The sequence below is a fragment of the Dama dama genome, chromosome 2 (genome assembly GCF_033118175.1).
Source record: "Dama dama isolate Ldn47 chromosome 2, ASM3311817v1, whole genome shotgun sequence".
In the NCBI taxonomy this organism is placed as follows: Eukaryota; Metazoa; Chordata; class Mammalia; order Artiodactyla; family Cervidae; genus Dama; species Dama dama.
In genome coordinates this window covers 47,567,222-47,582,406 of record NC_083682.1, presented here as the reverse complement: position 1 = coordinate 47,582,406, position 15,185 = coordinate 47,567,222, and the positions used below count along the sequence as shown (strand labels likewise).

Sequence of the window (15,185 nt, the reverse complement as noted above, 5' to 3'; positions counted from 1 at the left end):
CTTCAGACGTGTCCGACTATTTGTGACCCTATGGACTGTAATCCACCAGGCTCCTCTGTCCATGGGATTCTCCAGGCAAGAATACTGGAGTGGGCTGCCATGCCCTCCTCCAGGGGATCTTCCTGACCCAGAGATTGAACCCATGTCTCTTATGTCTCCTGCATTGGCAAGCAGGATTTTTACCACTAGTGCCACCCAGGAAGTTCTTTAATCAACTAGTTAGTGGTTTAACTCCAAGTGTGTTTACTCATGGCACATTCACGATTCTCCCGGCCCACTCTGTGCTCTCTCCATGAGTGGCTTCACTTCCGTTTCTAAGGCCTGCACACCTCCAGGTAGCTCCCCCTTGTCGGCTAGTTAGCATAAGCTCAAAAATGCCAACCAAGCCCAGGGTCGATGTCAGCAACACGGAGGCAGTTATGCGCATAAATGAACCACAAAATGCAATCCATCAAATAGATCTAACTCTAAAGTTATTGAACATTAACTTCCAATTAGACATAGAAACAATAATTGATGTATTTAAGAAATCTGTTCCTTTCTATTCCATGGACATGTCTTTCCCTGTGTCCTAGTTTAGCCAGCGAAAAGATGTCCTTTCTATAAAAGTCTGTTTCTGAGACATAGCAACATATACTACATTCATAGTCTTTTCTACACTAATGCAATGGCTTCACTGCTTAGAAAACTTGCATTATCAAAAATGCAGTTTAAAAACCTCTGTTTCAAAGGGGGAAAAAGAGGACTAGATAATTTCCAGACCCATGAGAGCAAAGCTATTTTCTTCTGTCAGGAGTTATGGTAACATTAGAAGAAAGCTGTAAGTACATATAATAAAGGCTAAACACTATATTTCAGAATAAACACAGGATTTGAATACTTCTCCCTTTTATTCACATATTTTGACCTTTTCTTTTGCCACAAGTCCTGCTCTGCTAAATTAGCTTGGGCTTCTCACTTTATCAACCATATCACTTATATTGGGTTACAGCAGAGTCACTTAGACCAGCAACCGGAGTTCAAATTCACAGTTCTTTTCTTCTTATTTTTTCCTTATATTATAACCATGTGTGTGTGCGTGTGTGCTCAGTTGCTCAGTAGGGTTGGATTCTTTGTGACCTCTTGGACTACAGCCCGCCAGTCTCCTCTGCATATAGGATTTCCCAGGCAAGAATACTGGAGTGGGTAGCCATTTCCATTTCCAGGGGATCTTCCCAATGCAGGGATTAAATCCATGTCTCCTGCTTCTTCTGCACTGGTAGGCAGATTCTTTACCACTGCACCACCTGGGAAGCCCATGTCATAACAATAGAACCTAGATAATTAAATCCATCAAATGAATGAATTATGTTAGATCCAGTCCCCCTTATAAATACTCCAGCTGGTGGACAGATAGAAACTATATTAACACGTTATAATCAGTGCATTATAAGATGAATATAAATATAACTACTAGACATACAATGATACACATTTCTATCCATTCCAGTGGCCATTGGCTTTGACAGGTCAGTGCTCCTTCTCTTCCTTTTTAATAGGCTTCTTAAGGCGGAAGGGACAGTTCTGGCGAGAGGTCAGCTTCCTGATGCTTTAACAATCCCAGGGGCCTCCTCCCTGCCTCCCAGCCCGGGCTGCAAGGGCCATAAACACTAGCTCCCCAGCTGGCGCTGTCAGTTCGCTCTGCTTGCAGTCTGCTCTCTTGTGGCTCAAGGAGGTATGCAGGCAGATTAGAGTCTGGAGGTTATCTGGGGACAGATGTGAGTGTGTGTACAAAGTGTAGTCTCTCTCAAGCAGATTACTGAGAAACAGCTTTCCCCAAACCAAATACTCCCCACATACAATACTGTATTTCTTTACTCTCTATCAGCTATGATGAGAAGTTAGATCCTTTCTGAAATATTTATGTGAGAGGGACTTGACCTTTGTACACCAACCCTGAACAATGCCACGTGTCCTTTGGCCTCAGATGGACGTCAGATCTTCCCAACCCAGGGAGTGAACCCGTGTCTCTAGGTCTGGGTCCTGGGGACACCAACCCTCTTCCCAGCCAAAGCCCCAAAATCTCTAGCAACATAAAATGCAGCATGATTTCAATGGATGAGGAGGGGTTAACTTGTTTTGCAAAGCTTATGCTTATTCAGTTCAGTTCAGTCGCTCAGTCATGTCTGACTCTTTGCGACTCCATGGAGTGCAGCATGCCAGGCTTCCCTGTCCTTCACTATCTCCTGGAGTTTGCTCAAACACATGTCCATTGAGTCAGTGATGCCACCCAACCAGCTCATCCTCTGCCGTCCCCTTCTCCTCTTTGAACAAAGGTCCACTGGAAGTGCAGGCTCTAGCTTTACATGCTCTGTATCTTCAGGCATCCATCAGTTTGGGGCCAGAGTGAGCATGAAGGGAGAAGCATCCCCTTTATCAAAGCAACTGACGCCATTTGTGGCAAGTCAGGGCAGGGCAGAAGGATCAGATGCTTTTAGCAACTGTCAGAGCAGAAAGCAGGCAGAGAAACCTCTGTCCCCCACCACTGGGTCCCCTCTGGAAGGCAGGGCAGAGTAACAGGAAAGGGTGGGACACTGACAAGCAGCAACCCTGAATTTTGTTCCTGACTAGTTATTCAATGCATTTCCTGTGTGGGGCCTATTAAAGTCAATGGCTGCTGGAATGAATAGAAGTATACCTTATTATCTAATATTTACATTAATATTAGTATTATATAACATTAATTAATATTATTAAAATATATTATGCATTAATATATTTTCTATGTGTCCTTCAGTTAGAGGTTTTAAGGGGTCACTTCATTCCTCTGGGTCTTGCTTCCTTTTCATGAAAAATGAGTATAATTACTCTTGGAAACTTGTGAGCATTAGATGGTTTAATGTATGTGAAAGCAACTTGTAAAGAAATAAAAAAAATTGAGGGTAAAAACAAATTACCTCAGGGTCCCCAAACAGGAGACACTCGCCTGACTGGGAAACATGGCAGAGATCTGAGCTCCAGTATAATTCCTTCTTTGCTGTCCTTTGTGGGTCAGACTCACGATTTGTAAACTGACAGATGATATGAATACTGTGTGCCTGGGAGAACTTTGTGTTAATCAGTGTCACAGGCAATGTGCAGCGGGGTCAGCCCCTTCATAACTGTCCTGGGCAGAGGGATTCTTTTCATAAAGACTCTCCACCAGGAGGGACGTGCACGTGACGTGAAGCTTCGCTCGGGGAGGGTGGGGCGCATTTCGGTCACTCTCCACAAAGCTGAAAACGTAATTCACTCGAGCAGAAGCTCAGGGCTTTGGAAACTGCAGGGAGGAGAAAGGCAATCCTCTCGTGCTTTTAGAAGGGTCTCACTGCCCCATGTATGTCTCTCCTCGCCTTAGTGAAAGTCGCTCAGTCGTGTCCGACTCTTTGCGACCCCATGGACTGTCCATGGAGTTCTCCAGGCTAGAACACTGGAGTGGGTAGCCTTTCCCTTCTCCAAGGGATCTTCCTGACCCAGGAATCAAACCAGGGTCTCCTGAATTGCAGGTGGATTCTTTACCAATTGAGCTATGTGCCTCATCTCCCCAGGATTCCCACGGCTCCCTGGGTTAAGTCTGTACCTTTAGCTAACGCGTCAGTATCCAGGTATGATTATTACTGCTGCCACCTTGAGCTTATTCAACCTCTTGATTTATATCTCTGCCTTATTATACTGAGAATCTAATAGCTAAAGGTAAACATCCCACACCCTAAATTCACATGCTTTGCCAAGGTGCCATGTCTGAGCCAATGCCACATACGTCAGTAAGCTCCCTTCATAATTTCTGGCCTGCATGAAATTTTAAAACACATTTTCCTAAGGTCCCTTGGCTTTGAGATGGTTTCCTGTGGTTCTCCCCAAAGCACAGAATCATCTTCATGGGTGTTTGCTTTGTTCAGCTCTATTTTCTGGGATGATCTTGCTAAAGGCTGAGTGCCATTTCATTCAAGACATTCTCTCTGGGGCAGCTGTGTGTGGATGGAAAACATAAGTGATTATTTACACGGTAAGAAGTTGGTATCTCCTCCACAGTGGACATGTCCAGACCTCTCCCGGCCCTTCAGGACTCCATGCATGCTAAAGATAAGGGATCTGCAGACAGACATCTAACATGAATAAGAAATAGAAACTTCCCAGTTTGTAGGGAAGTCCAGTAAAGGTTCAGAGACACTGAATTATTCAGAATTCCTGGGGGTGGGACTATGGGTTCTGTCCTCAGAGAATTGGAATGAACAATTCTGGCCTAAGTGTAAACCCGATCTCAGATTTTCCTATGCTTTTTAAATACTCATTAAGGTTGAGTTTCAAGTATCTTCCTGCCTCGTAGAAGCCTTCACTGTTTTACTTTACTGTACTCATGAGAAGTGCATCACCGTGGCCTATCAGTTCAGTTCAGTCGCTCAGTCGTGTCCGACTCCTTGAGACCCCATGGACTGCAGCATGCCAGGGCTTCCTGTCCATTGCCAACTCCTGGAGTCCACCCAAACTCATGTCCATCAAGTTGGTGATGCCATCCAACCATCTCATCCTCTGTCGTCCCCTTCTCCTCCTGCCCTCCTCAATCTTTTCCAGCGTCAGGGTCTTTTCAAATGAGTCAGCTCTTCGCATCAGGTGGCCAAAGTATTGGAGTTTCAGCTTCAACATCAGTCCTTCCAATGAACACCCAGGACTGATCTCCTTTAGGATGGACTGGTTGGATCTCCTTGCAGTCCAAGGGACTCTCAAGAGTCTTCTCCAACACCACAGGCCCCATTTACCTGTTCCAGCATGTTCCTTTCGGGACTGTCTCTCCACCAGCCAGTCCAGCTGAGCTCCCTGTCATTCGCCCAGTGCACAATGCTGCTTCAAGGGCCATGAGGATGGGACCATGTCAGCCTCAGTCACCCCTCTAACTCCAGCAGCCCACCTAGGGCTTAGAAAAGTATTTGATTCACTGATGAGTGAATGAGAAAATAAAAGTAATAAAGAAACGTTCCTTTACTACTCTCTGCTCAGAAATGCCTTCCCAGGACAATTCACTGCCCCCAGTGCCTTTCACGGACTCCTCCAAGAAAGACAGAGAACTCCTTCCTTCACGCTTGCTCTCTATTCCAACTACACCACCTACTACTCTTTCTAGCTCCTGTTCTTGATGGCCAAGGAACAGAGAACCTTCTGCTGTTTGTCTCGAAAAAGAGGATTCAAGGGGTCCTAGTAACTATCCTTAACTGTCTGGAGGGCGGTTCGTACGGGAGGGTCAGACAGGTCAGGCTCCGTGTGGCTTTAAAGGATGCAGCGGGTGACCTCACAGGAGGGAGACTCGGGGCCCACGAAGCCAGCTGTCTCAGGTCCATCTTGAGAGGCAGCGAGTGCTAGGACTGGGCTCAAACTCTGCCTGCATTATTGTGGCAGGAGGATAGTAAATAGGATGTCCGAGGTGCGTGGGAAGTTGGATTCAGTTAATTTCAAGTTTCCTCAAAGCTGTGCGGCGGTAGGAGAGTATAGGGCTTGGGACGGCCAGGTGTGAACTCTGGCTTGACCTGCACTAGTTCTGTGGGACCCTGAGCAAGCCAACTGACCATTCTGAGTTGTAGCTTCCTTAACTTCTGAGGAAAGTTAATGATACCTATCCTTTAGGGTGATTGTGAGGGTTAAGTACAACTACACATGTGTGAACAACGAAACGGTAACAGGTCGCGGCTCAGTTAGTGTGGGTTGCCGCGCTGGTCCCCGCATCCACGGGTGCACTGCTTGCACACGGCTTCTCACCTCATCGCTTGGCTCTGAATCTCCCCAGCCTGGACTGACTCCTTCCCATGTCCTGTCTGATTCCAGGCATCCTTTCAGACCGAGTGCGGCCCCTCAGCCTCAGGCCTTCTCCTACCACCCTGCATAGCCTTCCGACAGCAGGCTGCCCTGGCTGAGGGCCCAGCGCTGACACCTCACCCCGCAGCACCGAGCTCGCCGGTGACAGACACTCCACGCATTTGACTGGAGCTTCAGTTTCAAGTCAGGGTCCCATGTCTGAACCAAGACTGGACAAAGCAGGCATCCCCTTCCACCAACACTCATAAACACACCAGTCTTAAACGCTAATGGTCTCGGGGCAAGTCCGTTCTCTTGAACAAGTGTCTCCTTTTTGATGTGTATGTAGATCAGATTTTTTTTATTCTTTTTTTTTTTTTAATTAGTTGGAGGCTAATTAATTTACAACATTTCAGTGGGTTTTGTCATACATTGATATGAATCAGCCATAGATTTACACAGATTCCCCATCCCGATCCCCCTGTAGATCAGATTTTTGAAAAATCAATGAAAATCTTCCAAAATGGACCATGACTACTGCCCCACAGCTTGCCCCGATACTCTGTCCTCTGACTTCCTCATTGGAACTCAAGGGTGTTTATTACTCCCCAGGCTTTCTTATCCAAGTGCCAACATCCACTGAACATCCAGGGTTTATCAGGTGCCATCTCAGGACAGCAGAACCCTTAAACTTCTGCTCAGACACGATGCTCGACGGGGGCTGGAATGTAATAAACCTCTTCCGCACTAAACTTCAAGCCCTGCTTTCATTCTGTCAGAGCAACCCAGCAATTTAGTTCAAGATGCTTAATGATGTTAAGTCAACCCAAAAAACGTCTCCATGAGAGAAAGGTGAGGTGGAAGTTGGGAGGAGGGTAGACTACTGAGGCCAAATTTGTGTAAATATTTCTACACAGCCCAGAATGGATCGCTACCTCTATTTATCTCCTAATTATTCCACCAAGTGGTGGGAAAGTCCACTTAGTATATCTGCCAACCTTCCAGGCTAAACAGCAGCCAACACTAGGGTGTGTGTTGGGGGGAGTGGGCTAGCTGCATTTACTGACTTCAATTATCTCTCCTTTCCAATAAATGAGAAAATGTCTACAATGCTTAATGCTTTCCTTAACAGTATTTCACTGTATTTTCATTTGAGATGGTACTTTAGGAAAAATGAGAGAACTATTACTATTATAATAAGGAACTCAACCCCTGAACCCCGAGAACATTTTTTCTATTGTATCTTACTGTGAAATTTATTAGAGTTTGGTTTCCTAACCACCAGAATTAGGGTCACCAGGCAACATGTATAATGACTCCAGGGCTCCACTCAAAGCCTCCCGTTATATTTGAGTGCGGGGCTCAGTAGCGGGCCTTTCTAGTAAGTCACAGGCCTACTGGAGTCCAAGACCCTCTGTCGTCCTGCCATGGGTCTGTGAGACTGGTGATCAGACTGTCAGGAGAAAAGGGGTTTTCTGAATAGTCTCATAGTGTACGTAGCATTGGGGTTATAAGTCATATACAAAATGAAAGAGCTCTTCTTCAGTTCAGTTCAGTTCAGTTCAGTTGCTCAGTTGTGTCTGACTCTTTGCGACCACATGAATCGCAGCATGTCAGGCCTCCCTGTCCATCACAAACTCCCAGAGTTTACTCAAACACATGTCCATTGAGTCAGTGTGGCATCCAGCCATCTCATCCTCATCCTCTGTTGTCCCCTTCTCCTCCTGCCCCCAATCCCTCCCAGCATCAGGGTCTTTTCCAATGAGTCAACTCTTCACATGAGATGGCCAAAGTATTGGAGTTTCAGCTTCAGCATCAGTCCTTCCAATGAATACCCAGGACTGATCTGTTTTAGGATGGACTGGTTGGATCTCCTTGCAGTCCAAGGGACTCTCAAGAGTCTTCTCCAACACCACAGTTCAAAAGCATCAATTCTTCACGTTCAGCTTTCTTCACAGTCCAACTCTCACATCCATACATGACCACTGGAAAAATAACAGCTTTGACTAGACAGACTTTTGTTGGCAAAGTAATGTCTCTGCTTTTTAATATGTTGTCTAGTATTAGGTTGGTCTAGGTTGGTCATAACTTTCCTTCCAAGGAGTAAGCGTCTTTTAATTTTATGGCTTCAATCACCATCTGCAGTGATTTTGGAGCCCCCCAAAAATAAAGCCTGACACTGTTTCCACTGTTTCCCCATCTATTTCCTATGAAGTGATGGGACCAGATGCCATGATCTTAGTTTTCTGAATGTTGAGCTTTAAGCCAACTTTTTCACTTTCCTCTTTCACTTTCATCAAGAGGCTTTTTAGTTCCTCTTCATTTTTTGCCATAAAGGTGGTGTCATCTGCATATCTGAGATTATTGATATTACTCCTGGCAATCTTGATTCCAGCTTGTGCTTCCTCTAGCCCAGTGTTTCTCATGATGTACTCTGCATATAAGTTAAATAAGGAGGGTGACAATATACAGCCTTGACATACTCCTTTTCCTATTTGGAACTAGTCTGTTGTTCCATGTACAGTTCTAACTGTTGCTTCCTGACCTGCATACACGTTTCTCAAGAGGCAGGTCAGACGGTCTGGTATGCCCATCTCTTTCAGAATTTTCCACAGTTTATTGTGATCCACACAGTCAAAGGCTTTGGCATAAATATACGTTTTTCTGGAACTCTCTTCCTTTTTCGATGATCCAGCGAATGTTGGCAATTTGATCTCTGGTTCCTCTGCCTTTTCTAAAACCAGCTTGAACATCTGGAAGTTCATGGTTCATGTATTGCTGAAGCCTGGCTTGGAGAATTTTGAGCATTACTTTACTAGCGTGTGAGATGAGTGCAACTGTGCGGTAGTTTGAGCATTCTTTGGGATTGCCTTTCTTTGGGATTGAAATGAAAACTGACCTTTTCCAGTCCTGTGGCCACTGCTGTTTTCCAAATTTGCTGGCATATTGCATGAAGCACTTTCACAGCATCATCCTTTAGGATTTGAAATAGCTCAACTGGAATTCCATCACCTCCACTAGCTTTGTTCATAGTGATGCTTTCTAAGGCCCACTTGACTTCACATTCCAGGATGTCTGGCTCTAGGTGAGTGCTCACACCATCGCGATTATCTGGATCATGAAGATCTTTTTTGTACAGTTCTTCTGTACACAAGTATTCCTGTCACCTCTTCTTAATATCTTCTGCTTCTGGTAGGTCCATACCATTTCTGTCCTTTATTGAACCCTTCTTTGCATGAAATGTTCCCTTGGTATCTCTAATTTTCTTAAAGAGATCTCTAGTTTTTCCCATTCTGTTGTTTTCCTCTATTTCTTTGCATTGATCACTGAGGAAGTCTTTCTTATCTCTCCTTGCTATTCTTTGGAACTCTGCATTCAAATGGAAATATCTTTCCTTTTCTCCTTTGCTTTTCACTTCTCTTCTTTTCACAGCTATTTGTAAGGCCTCCTCAGACAACCATTTTGCCTTTTTGGCATTTCTTTTCCATGGGGATGGTCTTGATCCCTGTCTCCCGAACAATGTCACGAACCTCCATCCATAGTTCATCAGGTACTCTGTCTATCAGATCTAGTCCCTTAAATCTATTTGTCACTTCCACTGTATAGTCATAAGGGATTTGATTTAGGTCATACCTGAATGGTCTAGTGGTTTTCCCTACTTTCTTCAGTTTAAGTCTGAATTTGACAATAAGGAGTTCATGGTCTGAGCCACAGTTATCTGAATATTCTCATAGTGTACGTAGCATGGGGGTTATAAGTCATATACAAAATGGAAGAGCTCTTCTTCTTAGAATGCAATAAAACAAGGACCCAAGAATAACAAATGGAAGAGCTCTTATTTTTAAGATGCAAGGAATAAAACAAGGACCCAAAATGAACCTACATTGAATCAGTATGCCATTCTCACCAGCCACATGCCCTGGGCAAGGCAGGGAGCTATTGCATTTATAGAATGGAGATAATCATATAAAGCTGCTGAACATGGAGACTGGACCAGATGGTGTTTTGAGGTCCTTTTACCACTAAAATTCAGTATTTTATTTTACAGCTAATTACACAAGTGACATAAAGGTGGCAAGAGGCTGAGAGGTGGGCCTGAGACTGCAGGGTTACCGCTCAGAAAACGCTCCCTTCTAGACTGAGAAAGCCTCCTCCTGGGATGTCTGCGACTAAATCACAAAAACTTCCAGAATTCTGTGTTTCCTGCAAGTAGAAGGGTTTATGGGGACTTGAGGACAAGAGTCCTGGGTAAGGCTACCACCTTGAAACTCAATGCATTTAAAATATCAGTGTCTCTTTAAGGAGCGCCTTAAGGCTGAGAGTGGTGTCAGTTTAGCCACTAAGTGCCCGACTCTTTGCGACCCCGTGGACCAACCCCATGGAGTGTAGCCCGCCAGGCTCCTCTGTTCACAGGATTTCCCAGGCAAGAATACTGGAGGGGGTTGCCATTCCTTTCTCCAAGGGATCTTCCAGACCTACAGATCAAACCTGAATCTCCTGCATTACAGGCGAATTTTACTGCTGAGCCACCAGGAAGAGGTCCCCACTAACAGCAAACAAGTAAGTAGTATCCTTAACCCTACAACCAGAAGGAACTGAATTCTGCCAACTCTGAAGTGAGCTTGGAAGAAGATTCTTCCCCTGAGCCTCTGGCCGGAGAGCCCCAGATGTCTGACGGCTTGATTTCATCTTTGTGAGCGCTTGAGCAGAGGAACCAGATGATGAGCTGCGCCCACCTGCACTTCTGACCTACAGAACTGTGAGATAAAAAGATCTTGTTGCTTTAAACCAAAACATAAAGTAAAATAAACCATCAGTGTCTCTGGGGACTTCCCTGGTGGTCCAGTGGTTAAGACTCTGTGTTTCAACTGCAGGGCTCATCATGGGTTCGATCCCTGGTTGGGGAACTAAGATCCCACATACCATCCCATGGTGTGGCCAAAAAGATAAAAATTAAAAAATAAATAAAACATCAGTGCCTCATGAAAAATGCAGAGGAAGATCCCTCTCTCCAACAAAATCACCCCTCTAAATCCCTGCTGTAAAGAAAATCTGCCAAGCCTGCCCTCTGCCCGTCTCTGCTTGATGAACTCATAGTCATCCTTCAAAACCCAGAACACAAGTGGTCTCTGGCATCTAAATGTCACTGAAAGCTTTCCTCCGGCTGTGACAGGGACTCTGTGCCTTTTTCCTCCCCAGCCTTTCTTATAACACTATTAAGGCAAACGGGGGCTTGGAAAAGCTGAGCTCATAACAGCCAGCTCCTGAAATTCCTGGGACTGTGTCTTTTATTCACTTTGAATTTGTAGCACCTAAGACATTGCTTCCTAAGGGCTTCCCTGGTGGCTCAGAGGTTAAAGTGTCTGCCTGCAATGCGGGAGACCCGGGTTCGATACCTGGGTTGGGAAGACCCTCTGGAGGATGGCATGGCTACCCATTGCAATATTCTTGCCTGGAGAATTCCATGGACAGAGGAGCCTGGTGAGCTCCAGTCCAGGGAGTCGCAGAGTCGGACACAACTGAGAGACTAGCACAAGACATTGCTGCCACTGCAGATTTTTACTGAATGAAACGAGCTCTCAGAGAACAAGGATTAATTAGCTGGTTTAGCTTCTCCTGCAGGGTCTGCCCTGTCCTGTCTTGAACCTCTTTTGAACTGTGCTGTGAATCCCTGCAGGAAGGCTCTAGCAGACCTTTGGTGCATAAATCAATTTGCCTACAAAGGAAACCTAGGTGAAGTCTGGACAGCTGGCATTCATAAATCCTGCATGTTGGTGGCATCTGCCAGAAACACATTTCCCCTGGCAGGCATGCATGCTTGGAGTTACTTTGGAGCTAATTTACATATTCAACAGTTTGGACATCTCTGCATCTCCACCTGATGGAAACACAAACAGAGCTCACTGGGGACCACAGAGGGAGTGGTTCACACACTTCTAGGCTGTATGGAGGTCATGGAAAGGTCTCCTGGAGGGCGCTGTGACCTCCGGGGCTTTCTTCTGATCAACTCATTCTCCAAAGGGCAACTCGAAACTCTGCAAGGAGAGAGGGTGAAGGCCCTGTCTGTCCTCAATGATCTAAAGGGATGTTTTATGAATGGCTTCTCTTCCAGCCACAGTCCCTTTGGGTCAAGTTCATACTGGTTAGGAAAACTCTGAGTGTGATTTTCTTCGACAAGGGCAGTGAATTTATAGCACCATGTGTCAGAGAGCAAAAAAGAGGGAGTGAGCAATGCTTCTTGCTGACCACTGTGGCCGACTGTGCAGCTATGGCTTCTAAGCATGGAAGGTCAAAGTTCAGTGACTCTAGTTATATCGACAAACAGGAACCATTCCATCTCCGCCACTCTATGGGCTGAACCCACTCCCCGATTGTGCTCCCGGACATCTAGCTCTTGGGTTTCACTCAAGCAAACCCAGCTGCTCTTACACACCCTGGTAGCTTCTGAACTTGCTTCCCTGCCACTGGCCCGGCCCGTCTAACCCATCCCCTCAGCAGCCAGCAAGCTCTCTGTGAAAGACAGACCCGATTCCATGACTTCTCCACCTCAAATCAGCCAATGGCTCCCACTGCTTTGGGATGATTTCTAGGACTTCATCCTAATGGCTCTTGTGTGATTACTGCTCATAAGTCTCCTCTGTCATCACCGGAAAGCTCTTTCAACCACCTTGGTGTAGGCTACTATCTTGCCCTTAGGCCTCATACAAACACCTTCTCCACTGGAATACTGTCCCCCCGCTACCGTTTTCACACATCTAATTCCTATTTCTCCTTTTTTAAAAAATGGAAATATAGTTGATTTACAATGAAGTGTTAGCTTCAGGTATGCAGCAAAGTGATTCAGTTTTATATATATAATATATATTCTTTTTCAGGTTCCTTTCCATTGTAGGCTATTATAAGATACTGAATACAGTTCCCCGTGCTACACAGTAGGTCTTCTGCTGTTTATCTGTTTTATATGCAGCAGTGTGCATCTGTTAATCCCAAACTCCTGATTTATCTCCCCTGCCTTTCCCCTTTCATAACCATAATTTTATTTTCTATGTCTGTGAGTCTATTTCTGTTTTGTAAGTTCACTTCTGTCATTTTTTTTAGATTCCACATTTAAGTGATATCATATGACATACGATACAGCCACTATGGAGGACAGTGTGGAGATTCTGCAAAGAATCTAAAAACAGAATCTAAAAATCTAAAACTAAAACCAGCCACCATATGGTCCAGTAATTCCACTTCTGGGCATACATCTGGAAAAGGTGAAAACTCTAATTTGAAAAAAATACATACACCCCAATGTTCACAGCAGCACTATTTGCAATAGCTAAGACATAGAAGCAATCTATGATCAACAGATGAGTGGAGAAAGAAGACGTGGGGTGTGCGTGTGTAACAGAACATTCAGGCATAAAAAATGAAATAATGCCATTTGCAGAACACAGACGGACCTAGAAACTATCATCCTAAGTGAAGTAAGTCAGACAGAGAAAGCCTAACTCCTACTTATCTTTTATCTCATCCTAGAGAAGAGTCCCTTCAGGAAAACGTCCCCCTTGATTGGGTCCCCTAAGGATGCTCATCGCATGATCAATGCCCGCCCACTTGTACTTCTGGCTGCCTATAAGCTCCACACTCCACTGGAGGGGGGCTGAGCTTGTCTTGCTCACCCCGCAGCCCCGGCATCTCTCACACTGAGGAGGCACATCGCGGGTGGTCCAGTGAGTGAATGAACAGATACGAGCATGCGGGGACGGTAACCCAAGCCCCCAAGCCGCCTCCCACAACCCGGGGAGCGGAGGGAACGCTCCAAACCGCACTCACCATCGCAGGTGCAGCGCACGTTCCGGTAGAAACGCGGGCACACGAAGCTGATGCGGGCCGTGCTGTAGGTCATGAGCGCGTGCGAGTCCAGCGACAAGCCCTGCTCGCAGTGCTGCTCCTGACAGTCCAGCCCGGAGCAGTTCTTCTCCAGGATGGCCGAGATGCGCATCGCGTCCTCCAGGTGTCTCCTGGAGTTGGACAGCTTCTGGATGAGGTAGGCCGGCTTGTAGAACTCGCTGCTGTGCATCTCCACTGCAAACAGCATGTCCAGCTCGCTGGTGCCCGCCACAGGCTGGATGCTAATGATGTGCAGGCTGTCCTGCTTCTGGGTCAGGACCGCGTTGCGCAGGGTGCGCCGGAAGCCGTGCATGTGGAGCCCCACGAAGTCCTCGGGGGACACGTTCTCGAAGCGGATGGTGACGGTGTTCTGCAGCATCTCCGGCACCAGCTGCTCCACGTGCACGACCACGTCGATGGGCACCTGGAAGCGGCCGTCACTCACCGACACGTTCAGAACGTACTTGCCGCTGTCCAAGCCCCCCAGCGCAATGATTTTCCCATCATGACTGTTCACCTTGAACAAGCTCTTCTGCTCCGATTTCAGCGCAAACGTGAGTACGTCATACACGTCCTGATCGGTGGCGTGGATCTTCCCGATGACCCCACCAGGAAAGTCGTCCTCCATGGTGACAATGAAAATCTCCAGGGGGATGGCTGTGGGCTTGTGGATACTCTCCTCAATGACCCGCACTCGGACGTAGGAGTGAGACACTTGCTGAGGTTTGCCGGAGTCTTTCGCCTAAAATCAGCCAGCAGGGAGGGAAGACGAGGAAGTAAGGTAAAAGCCCACAATAATTTTTTAAAAAGAAACAAAACCCAGATAGAAAATGTTTGCTCCTTTAACCACATTGCTGCTTCCTCCATCCCTTGTCATTATTCTACAAAACTTGAGCATGTACATAAGTCAGAGGAGTGATCTATCACTTTTGGTGCCCCTAAGTGCACTTTGCTATGAGATAAACTGTGTCAACATAATAAAGCCAGTGGGGGTGAACTGGGACAGAGGGTGCTGTGAGATCCTCAGAGCCCCAAAGAGGCTGGCGTGTTTTAATTTTGGACAGAAGCCACAGGGAAGCCTCGTAAAGTGACATTCCCACTTAGAAGAGAAATCTTGGCTTCTCTGCTTTGGATGGGACCAGACAGCACTTTTCCGTACATTTAAGAAACAAAGTCATTTCAAGTGTGAAGTACACAATATCGAGGCTTAGAATAAAAGGTGGTACAATGCAAAAAGCCTGAAAAAAGCCATTTTGTCTTCCTTCTTTCTGTAAGGATTGACAGAACTGCCACCCTGAAACAGAGCTTAACTGAGGACCTGCCACATACAACATGAAGGCAGTCAGTGCTGGAGGGCTTCTGAGAAGGGCAGATTCTCAGCAGCTGGGGTCCCAGGGTGGGCATCCCAGGATGGGGGTCGGCCAGGTGACACCTCAGGAGATATGTCCTTGTATGTGGAAGGCAGTGTGAAAGCAGGAGCTGGGTCATCACATGGACCTGAGTTC

General features: G+C 46.2%; 1 protein-coding gene across 2 annotated transcripts in view; it reads right to left on the bottom strand.

Moving 5' to 3' along the window:
• FAT3 (FAT atypical cadherin 3) overlaps positions 1 to 15,185 on the bottom strand; it is a 622,988-nt gene that overhangs the window by 45,603 nt on the left and 562,200 nt on the right. For both annotated transcript variants that reach the window (XM_061120597.1, XM_061120607.1), the window contains exon 18: positions 13,624 to 14,422. In XM_061120597.1, the coding sequence (XP_060976580.1) occupies positions 13,624 to 14,422 (799 nt within the window). The remainder of the gene's footprint in view (positions 1 to 13,623; positions 14,423 to 15,185) is intronic.